This window comes from Thunnus maccoyii, chromosome 7 (assembly GCF_910596095.1).
Source record: "Thunnus maccoyii chromosome 7, fThuMac1.1, whole genome shotgun sequence".
In the NCBI taxonomy this organism is placed as follows: Eukaryota; Metazoa; Chordata; class Actinopteri; order Scombriformes; family Scombridae; genus Thunnus; species Thunnus maccoyii.
The window spans coordinates 31,800,152-31,811,081 of NC_056539.1; the positions used below are offsets into that span (position 1 = coordinate 31,800,152).

General features: G+C 39.4%; 1 protein-coding gene across 1 annotated transcript; it reads right to left on the reverse strand.

Annotated features, from left to right (window-relative positions):
- Nucleotides 1-305: 305 nt before the first annotated feature.
- Nucleotides 306-5,360, reverse strand: LOC121900903 (interferon-induced protein with tetratricopeptide repeats 5-like). The gene is made up of 2 exons (XM_042417488.1): nt 5,272-5,360; nt 306-1,644 (listed from the first exon to the last, which is right to left on the reverse strand). Exons 1-2 carry the CDS (start codon nt 5,274-5,276, stop codon nt 315-317), a joined length of 1,335 nt encoding a protein of 444 aa, XP_042273422.1. The 5' UTR covers nt 5,277-5,360; the 3' UTR covers nt 306-314.
- Nucleotides 5,361-10,930: the final 5,570 nt, after the last annotated feature.

Consider the following 10,930-nt stretch of genomic DNA (forward strand, 5'->3'; position numbering starts at 1 on the left):
ACCAGGAATATAGTAAGCATCAAAGTTTTATATAAGTCCAGGTGTTAAAATACAACATCTGATCAGCATCAGTAATATAATCCGATATACATTATTACTGCTGACCATTTTCCAGTGCAAATTTATATTTTTCAGATAGTTTAATGTGTTTTTTCTTCTTTCCAGCAGCCTTTGTCCTCTATTAGTTCTGCTACCGTGTAAAAATGAAAAAATATTTTTAGTGGTGTTTATTTCTGTTTTCATGTTTTCCTAAATCAGAATGAAGAATATTTACAGATTTTTTAGGTAATGGAGTAGAATGGATTTAGGATTTTCTAGACCTCCAGGTTGGCCAGGGACTCCTCTAATTCTCTAGGCCTTCGGCTCCTGTTTGTTTCTTTAATCCTCATCAGAACTTTGATGCTGTTCGCTCGAAAGAAGGATTTTTGCGGTATCTTTGCAGCCTTCATGTAATATTCTTCTGACCTGTTGTAATCTCGTCGATGAACCTGTAAGTATTTTGCGTAGTAGTGGTAAAGCATCTGTTTCTCTGCAGGTTCCAGATTGCTTACTAGCAGTTCCTGGTAAATCTTCTCAGCTTCAGCCAGGCCATAATTTGACTTTGCATATATATTTGCGAGGGCTATTTTCTTCAGAAGTGATGTTGATTGTTGAGGGTAAAGAGAAATCACTTCCCTATGGAGACTGATTGCTCTGTCTATTGTACTTTGCTTTACACGACTGTCCCTATCGAGAAGGATCCTCCATTCGTAGCAGAGTGCAGCACACCACTTCAGGAAACGTTTATCTGGATGTTTTTCCAGAGCCTCCTCTGCCAAATCAATAGCCTCATCAACAGACACATATTTTCTGTAAATCCATAATAACTCTTTCAGACCACTGTAGCTGCTGACAGGATTTCTCAAAACCTCTCTGGCTAACTCATGTGCCTCATCTTCAATTCTTTCTTCTTTCATAGCACGCTGCTCGAGGTAGTGACCGGCAAGGTACAAGTTCTCTGGATCCTGTTCTGTGGCCATTTTCATTTTCTCCAAAATTTCTTCCTCCAGAGAGTTGCTGTACTTATAAGCCTTCACTAATGCTATGACATGACTGGAGTTCCACTCCACCATGTCTGGCTGCATCCTGATGGCTCTCTGGAAGTAATCTGCAGCCAGAGGGTATTGGTCTTTATCGAACTTCATCAGAGTCCAGGCTTTTTCAGCGTAGATCTCTGGATGGAGCTCGTCCTGGGATGGAGATGGGTATTCTTTCAGCAGGGCGTTGACCTTTGACAAGTAAGTCTGACTCTCTTCTTCCTCTCCCAGGTGGTGGTGCAGCCAAGCCAGGTTCCCGTAATTCACCAACAACCAGGGACCTTCATCTGAGACAGTGTTTCTCGACCGGCGGAAGGCCTCTGTGGCCTTGCTGAAGAAACGTCGGGCGTCTTCAGTGGAGCTCTGCTGGTACTGAATGCTCAGCTGGTAGTGAATGTACCCCTGCAGGTTGTAAATGTGACCCAGCCAGGTGTTTCCCTCGTCAGTGCCGATGTCCTCCAGCTTGTCCTTGATACGGAAAAGTTTGCTGTTGGGCTCAATGTCCCAGGTGAAATGACACTGCAGAGCCTTCAGTTTGGCCTTCAGCGTTGACTGACTCTGAGCAGCACTGATGGAAAATAAAAATAACAAATATTAAGACAGATATCAATATAATGTGCTCTGAAGCTTGATATGTTTGAGTAACCAGTGTTCATCTCATGTTGTCAGAAAGGCTAAACAGTTAAGAATAGGTTGATCTGTGATAATTTACACTAATGCACCATCCAAGATGCAGTGTGCACTTTTGACCTACTGTAAGTAGTTTTCTGCTTATTATTCTTTGGATTCTTTATCTGCCATGGTCCTACAGTGAATATTCAGCAGCATTCAGCCTGGCTCCACCAGTTGCTCTGCTGGTTGCTCTGGGCAGCGCTACCTCCTCTTCCTCTCATGTTAAACTGAGAGCAGACTGGAAGCTACAGTGACACACTATCGCCCCTGAGGTACAAAGTGGTATTACGAAACAGTACGGGCTGGTTAGCATGCTAACTTCAGTAGATATCTCTGCAACACAATACATATAGGTCTTCAATATAGGTCTTAGTGTCAAAAGTGTTCATCACATTCTGTTGATAATTTTAGTTATTTTTTTTTACTGTTTTAAAGTAACATTCTGGCCAAATCTTACACATTGTATCTTTAAGTGCTGAGTCCTCTGTGATCAGCTGCCATGTCCAGCTAAAGGCCACCAGGTGTCACTGTTGGTTTCCTAAGTGAGATTACCCTGTTAAGATTTAGTTTGGTGAGAGAAAGTAGTACTGAAACTGAGATTTTAGGTCACTGTAGTTGGGTTTTGGTGGATGTAATTATTTAAATGTTTATTTGATACTTATTCTACTTTGGTTATATTAATGTCATCTCCATTACCATAGTTACAGCTTTCGTTAATATCATTTGGATAAGTTGCCAGTCATTACTAATCACTAAGCTGATTTTCATATTGTTTCTCCTTTATTTGTTTCTGTTGAAGCACATATATACATATATATGTACACACTACACACACACACACACACACACACACACACACACACACATATATATATATATATATATATATATATATATATATATATATATAGTGTGGCTTGAAAGTTTGTGAACCCTTTAGAATATTCTCTGTTTCCGCATAAATATGACCTAAAACGTGATCAGATTTCCATGCAAGTCCTAAAACTAGATAAAGAGACATCAATTGAACAAATAAGACAAAATTTTACACTTTTTCACCCTTTCTAAAGAGTTTGGACTCCACCAGTCGACTGTCAGACAAATTGTGTACAAATGGAAGACATCCAACACTATTGTTACCCTCCTCAGGAGCGGTCAAACGACAAAAATCACACCAAGAGCAAGGTGTGTAATAGTCTGGGAGGCCACAAGGGACCCAAAGGTAACATCTAGGAAACTAAAGGCCTCTCTTGCAGTGGCTACAGTCAATGTTCATGAGTCCACCATCAGGAGAACATTGAACATCAATGGTGTACATGGCAGAGTTGCAAGGAGAAACCGAATGCTCTCCAAAAAGAACATTTCTGCCGTCTGCGGTTCACTCAAGACCACATGGATAAGCCAGAAGGTGATTAGAACAATGTTTGACGATGAGCAAACACTGCATACCAGCATAAGAACCTTAACCTATCTCTGAAACATGGTGGTGATAATATCATGGTTTGGGCTGCTTTGCTGCCTCTGGACCAGGACGGCTTACAATCATTGATGGAGCTATGAGTTCTGAGTCGTACCAGCAAATTCTACAGGAAAAACGTCAAGGTATCTGTCTGTGAACTGAAGCTCAACAGAAAATGGGTCATGCAGTAAGACAACGAGCCTAAACACACAAGTCGCTCCTCCAAAGAGTGTTTAAAGTAGGTGAAATTTAATGATTTGGCAGTTCATGCAAAGACGCCCACCAACATCCCTGAGTTGGGACTGTTCTGTAAGGAGGAATGGGATAAAATTCCTCACAGCCGATGTGCAGGGCTGATAAAAAGTTACCGGAAACATTTGGTTGAAGTTATTGCTGCAAAAGGGGGTCACACCAGTTACTGAAAGAAATGGTTCACATATTTTTGCCTCGCACAAATATCTAAGATTGGATAATTTTACTCAATAAATAAATGAATCAGTTTAATGTTTTTGTCTCATTTGTTTAATTGGGTTCCCTTTAGGTAAAAAAAAATCTGATCACATTAGGTCATATTTATGCAGAAACAGAGAAAATTCTTAAGGGTTTACAAACTTTCATTATATGCACACACACACACACACACACACACACACACATACACACACACACACACACACATATTTATACAATAGTCTGGGTGAAGAGAGAGAGAGAGAGCGAGAGAGAGAGAGAGAAGAACACTTTAGAGACGTACGGGAGAATTCAATAAAGATTGGTTGATACTAATTATATGACGTCGCAAACACACCCATAAAGTTTTGCGGCTGAGTGCAATTTGCGTCTGATTGAGTGAGCGGAGCTGTTTCCATAATGAAAACTGCACAGCGCCCAAAGGCCCGAAATTGCGCATCTTGAATTAGCAGAGGTGCGCACACACAGAGCTCTCCACAATCACAAACCAAATTTCATGTATTTTGCTCCTTTTACATCTCTCATATTTCGTATCTATAACATAATCCACTGAAATATCAAAGTACAGCTATTAATGTGACTCTGAATCTTACAATAATGTCGTTCAGATTTCACTGAATGTATCCGGGACTAAGATGTAACATCAGTACTGATGTTCTGTCTGTTGCCCACAGCTGGCTGCAGCATCACACCGCAGCTGAAACGATGAGTGCGTCTCCAAACTGAGAAAGAGGATGTGCGCATTTACGCACGCGGTACAGCAGCGGTAACTTAAAGCTCTGTATGTTTGAAGATTTCGCCGTTGATATCATTCAATATTAGTTCAAGCGTCAAAGCTTGAAGATTTGAAGAGAGAGGGAGAGAGAGAGAGAGAGAGAGAGAGAGAGAGAGGGGGGGGGGGGGGGGGGGAGAGGGAGAGCGTAGTTAATACCAACTACCATCTAATGACACTAATAACTCCACTTTAACTAAGTGAGGCAATTAGCGCTGGTCTTTGTGAATTACGCAGTTTTTACAACGAGGCTTATTTGCATAGAAAGAGGCCAATTTTTCGCCGAATGTATGAATATTACCCAATTTACATACATGTAAATGGTACAGGCGCACCAGACGCAGTGACAAAGCAAACCGCTATTTGCGGTGCATTTCACCCTTTGCGGGTGCTTTTTGAATTACACGCTCTTTTTGTCTCATTTGCGCAGATTTAGCGGGAGCAAAAGCCGCGTAATTCTTTTTAGAATTCGCCCCTTAGTGACTTGTCAAAACTGTCTTTGGGTGTGGTGGAGCTGCACCGGGGGACACATGACCTCAGTATTTTTTTAAATCTTGACCATGGTCTTTGTTGAAAGGTAGATAGAAAATAAAATAAACATAGATATATAAATAAACATAAAATATAATAAAAGGGAGCAATCTAAAGGCAAAAGAAGGAACAGAGAAAATGGAAAGAGTAACAAAAGAAAGGGAGAACTCAGCAGCACTGATTGATAATAAAAACGTCGTCATTAACTTAATAATGTTAATATTTTAGGCTCTGATGCTCTAAAATAAGACTTTTAATATATTGTTTGCACTGCAGAAGCAGCTACTCACCTCATTATCCTGCTGTTTCCTGCACTTATTTCTCTAAATATTAGTCTGAAGCAGCTTTTGGGTTCGCTGGCATAAAATCAACAGCTATTATCCAACTTCTGCTTTGTTGTGAATAATTTCATGTTGAGCATAATATTTATACTGATGCAGAAATTACTTCTAGGGGCGGGGCGATGCGAACAGACGGCAGTTCACTGCAGAGAATTACAAAACTGGAACTCCACTTTATCAACGCACAGAGAGACGAGAGGAAACATTGAGACATAATCATTCCTCCTGTTCATACTGACCATTAGAAGATCCCTTCATAATGCACTTACAATGGAAGTGATGGAGGACAAAATCCACAGTCCTCCTTCTGTGCAAAAAATGTATTTAAAAGTTTATCTGAAGCTAATGTGAAGCTTCAGCGTCCAAATGAGTCAAATCAAGTAGATATCTTTCAACATTACAGTCTTTTTAGTGCCAAAGTCCCTCTTTTTGTTACTATACTTCCACCTGCAGCTCAACAGGGAAACACTGTCCGAGGAAACACAAAGAGGGAATTTGATACTAAAAAGACTGTAAATGTGTCAGATATCCACTTTATATGACTAACTCAGACTGATGAAGACTCATATAAGCTGCACATCAACTTTTAAATGCATTTTTGCACTAAATGACTGAACCTGTCTCTTCAAGTTTTTCTTTTATGTTGATTTAAAGTTTTTTTACACATCTTCTGACATTTAACAGTTTATTCTAGATCAGTTTGCTACAAACAATAATATGATGCAACACTAACTGAAATGTTCCAGTCCAATATGCCACATGTTTATGGCTGCACCTTTTTATCAGATATATTAACAATGTCATGTGCATCACTTTATACACATTTAAATTCATTGGTGGAAAAAGTACTCAGATCTCTAAAGTGAAAATACTTATTTTGTCAAAAATTGGGCTGTGACTGATATATTAAAAAAAAAAAAAAAAGCAAAGTACATTATTAATACTGATGAGTTGATGCATAATCAGCATTTAATTATTGTAGCTGCTTGAGGTGGATCTAGTTTAAACTACTTTGTGAGGGTCATAAGATAAATCTCAGAGGTCTTGAGATGATATATTAGGTAGGAAAGAAGAAAAAACAGTTGTGCTACAGTAATTTGGATTAATTTTTTAAGAATTTTTCTTTAATCTTTGTGTTTTTTGTGAAATATTGAAGAGTTTTACCTCTTTGGGCCTCAAACTGAGATATTTCCCTTCACGTGGTTTCAAATAAATAACAAATATCCCACAGACATCTGAGACATTACAAAGAGACACAAATACACACTGAGTTTTGTAAAGGGCCACAAGCAAAAAAGTTTGGGAACAACTGGTTTAATCTTTAACAATGTTATGTAATTTATTAGCTTATCATTATGATATTTTATGTAAAATTTTCATCCGTAATTAGTAATTAAATCTGTAAAATAAATGTACAAGTGCCTCAAAATTGTACTTAAGTACAGTACTTATTTCCCACCACTGTTTAAATGAGGAAACTTTGGGATCTCCACTGGACTTGAGGTTTAGTTCAGTAAGTTAATGATTAAACGTGGAGCCATCAGAAAGATCAGAGTCTACACTGTTAAAATCGGTTAAAAAGTGACAACAGTTAGTTATATCAAAAGACATTGGTATGCAGACTAAAGGTATTTGATGTTTTGGGTGTTGTGTTGATGGGAAGTGATGTCTCACAATCTTTTTAAAGGAAAAACAGGAAATTGCTCACTGTTGATAAAATTTGGGTGGTTGTGTAACAGTTTGTTTATCTGCCTTAAAGAAATGATTCTTCAAAAAGTGCAGAAACGTGCAGACAGGCCACCAACCAAATATATTTCAAATATCATCCCTCAGATTGTTTCTTTGTCCAATTTTACTGGTCTAGATGTTTGACAAATCCTTTATGTATCTGTATTGATTAACAAGAGGTGACAGAGTGGGATCTTTAGTATATTTGTAAAGTTTCAACACTGTAATCACTGCTATATTCATATTTTAGGGAAGTTTAGAGGTGATAGTTTCATATCTGTCATGTTGTTTAACCTCATTCTGTTGCAGTCTGTGGCTCTCTGCAGAGTGTTGAAGTTATTTGATATGTTTTTAAATGTTGTACTTCTCCTGTTGTGCTGTTTTCAGTGTCGTCTTGTTGCATGGACACATTATGAGACAATAGGCCCCTGGTATGTAGAGATACATAAAAAACAATATTTAGTCCACACTAAAGAATGAGATGAAGAGAGGCTTTCTGACTCCTGTCTACATACAACAGCAAACCTTACACTGTCTCTTGCTGAACAGATTCAAACAGCTTGACTGATGTTACTGTATTTTAGTGAACTGTTACTGTAGCTCAGTAGGAAGTCTAGCTGTAATACGAAGGAAAAAGTCAACAAAAACAAATATTGGATCAGGATCGTTTCTAGGATTTGAAAAGATCTGAGGTTAAGCCAAGGTCACCCAGAGTTTCATCTTTGTGGGTAATAACACTGACATTTCTGGCTGTGTGTAATGATACACCCATCTGCCCAGTGAGGCAACAACTACTGTTAATTATTGTTCAATAACATGTTTCTTTAACAATCACAATCAATGATTAGGTCAGTAAAGGCTTTATTGCACACAGTGTTGTCACTACAGAAAATATTGTGTTTTGCATTTAAGCAGCAAAACGGAAAACTGAAATTATGAACTTGACATGCCAGAGGAAACTCTGCTTGAATATTTTACCATTTTATGCTACTTAAAATAATACTAGTAATACATTTAATTTAGATTTCTCTTTATTATCAGAATATTCTTGTGAAATTTATCTTGCATCCCAAGACATACACTGTTTCACATAAATAACAAAACACAACATTTAACCAAACAAAACAAATACAGCGACATATGTTACATCAGACCTTACGAATAAGTGGCTGCAGTGCATCAATTCAGTCACTCCCTTTAACATTCAGTGTTTAGTCCACATGGGAACACTGAGGTCTACTTAGAAAGTGAACCCTGATTTAACAGTTTGACAGACTGAGGAACAAAAGGCCCCCTTTACACCTTGATTAAAATGTGTTTTGGGTGATTGGATTGCAATCAGATAGTGCTTGACCACATGAAAGTACAGGTGTAAATGCACCCAGGACGCATTGAGGACGGATTGTGATCCGATCGGCCAAACCACCTCTGGAGGTGGTCAGGGTCGCATTGTGACCATATTGAACACAAGTGTAGATGCAATTGTGTTGTCAATCCACATACAACAACTAGGTGGGTGGAAATATGTACTCACTTGTGACTGTTCAAAACCAAGGTAGCAGCCATTAGCCAGTTAGCGAGCTAAGCTACTAGCAAGAAGGAGAGGCAAGGAACTCGAGAGTACACAAAAAATGTAACATCCTTTGGATTTTTGCAGAAAATCTGGCCTGGGTCCTTCACATAGGCCCCCTTTACACCTTATCTAACCTGATTACATTCACACCTGGTATTAATACGTGTCTCCAGTGTCCACATTGAGATCTGATTGCTCTGTCCAGCTCAAACAAAAGAAAAAAGAAAAAAGATGATAGTCATCTGTGAAGCTATTGTATGGACTTTTGCTTGCCTTTCAAAGTGGGAAGAAGCCAACTCTTGGTCTCATCTTGACTCCATTCACGAGTGTGTTGAATATCAATAGCTTTCTTGCTGCTTTCTTGCTAGTAGCTTAGCTCGCTAACTGGCTAATGGCTGCTACCTCGCTGGTTTGGAACAGTTGCACAAGATGACATTTTTCTGCCCATGTAGTTTTTGTATGTGAATTGACAATGCAGTTGCATTTACATTTGTGTTCAACGTGGTAACAATGCGTCCCTGACCACCTCCGGAGGTGGTTTGGCCGATCGGATCATTTGCATTTACACCTGTACTTTCATGTTGTCAAGCACTATCCAATTGCAATCCAATCACCCAAAACGCTAAGTGTAAAGGGAGTCATTGAACGTTAAGAGGAGCAGGTGTTCAAAGTTAAAAAGGGGCACATGGATCAAGATTTTAAAACATCATACACTGACATAATTTTCATTATAACCTGTTGAAATATAGCAACCCATATCATGGAATCTTACAACAAACCGCATCATACTATATCATTGTCACCTACCTGATGAAATCGGAGGGAGACTATATTCACTCTCTATTGTGTGTGTGTGTGTGTGTGTGTGTGTGTGTGTGTGTTCTGTTGGCACCTATTAAACATCACACAGCCAAAGGCAACATTTTCTGCAGGCTGGACGTGACAAAATATTTACCAGCAACATAATGAATCTAGGTAAGTTCTTTGCCAATTTTCCTGCTTTGAATTTGTTCATGTCTCTCCATCATCAAAATATTACTTGAAGCCTTGGGTTAATCCTGCCATTCATTTACCCTTACAATAACAAAACCTCGGTCTTCACAGTTTATTATCCATACTGTGGTCATTATGATTCTCAGCTCTCAGTGTGCCTTGTCCAGCCTGGCTGTGTGAAGTTTAATAGATGCCAAGAGCACCTATCATTGAACGAATCAAAGTCCCCCTCCAATTTCATCAGGTAGGGGACAATGATGTAGTATGATTCAGTTTGTTGTAAAACTCCATGATACATTCTGTTTGAATATGGGTTGCCATGATTCAACAGGTTATGCTGTAAATTATGTGGGTGTATGATGTTTTAAAATCTTGGTCCATGTGCCCATTTTTAACGTTCAGCCTCTTCCCCCTCTAAAGGTTTCTGCACAGCCCTGACCTGGGCTGCTTCTATGTGTTTCCCTTTCCTGCTTAAATTTTTTTCTTTAAATCTTGAATCAGTTGCACCTTCTTCCTTCTTGAATCAGTTCTTTACTCTCTCCTTGTTTTTCTTTAAACACCATTAACATTATATCCCGCGATTCGTCCTCACTTCCATCTCCTCTCTCCTGATTCCTCTACTCACTCTGGAAATGTAAAAAAAAAAGCCTTTCTTTTAAAAGTCTGAGTGAGCATGAAGCAGAATTTTAACCTGTATGGTGTAAATTACCATAATTGTGGACAAACAACACACTGTGAATGCATCAGCCGCAGCACTAAACTAGATGGTTAAAACAACACTACAGCAACAACACAGGCCTGAGGGTGCAGGGGGTCTCCCACTCCCTGTGCTTATCCCACAGCTTGTGAACCAATGCCTTAGCTTGTGTGGTGTAAGGTAGGATAAAGCCAAGAGGATTGTATTGTGATGCAAGTACCTTTTACACAATTCTCATGGTTTGAGCTTCATAATGGACTGGGCGATGCTCGTACCCTAAAGTATCAGCTTGGCAGAGCCAGCGAAGGCTGAGGATCAATTCTGGGGCATCTGCTTTGTCTTGTGAAAGCCACAACTCAAAGCTGTCTGACTTGGCTTCCTTGGGAAGATGTTTGACCACACAGGGCACGTGACTAGCCCACTGTCGTAGATCAAACCCATCTCAGCAGCTGGCGTAGTTTGTCGACAAGCAAACTACTTCTTGGGCTGTTGGGTGGCTTAGGAGGCAGTTGTCCACGTAGAAACATTTTTCTATCGAGAACCGCACATCTTCTCCCAAGTGACTATGGTCTGTGATATGCTTCTGCAAACGCTGCACAGCATGACTACATGTCATG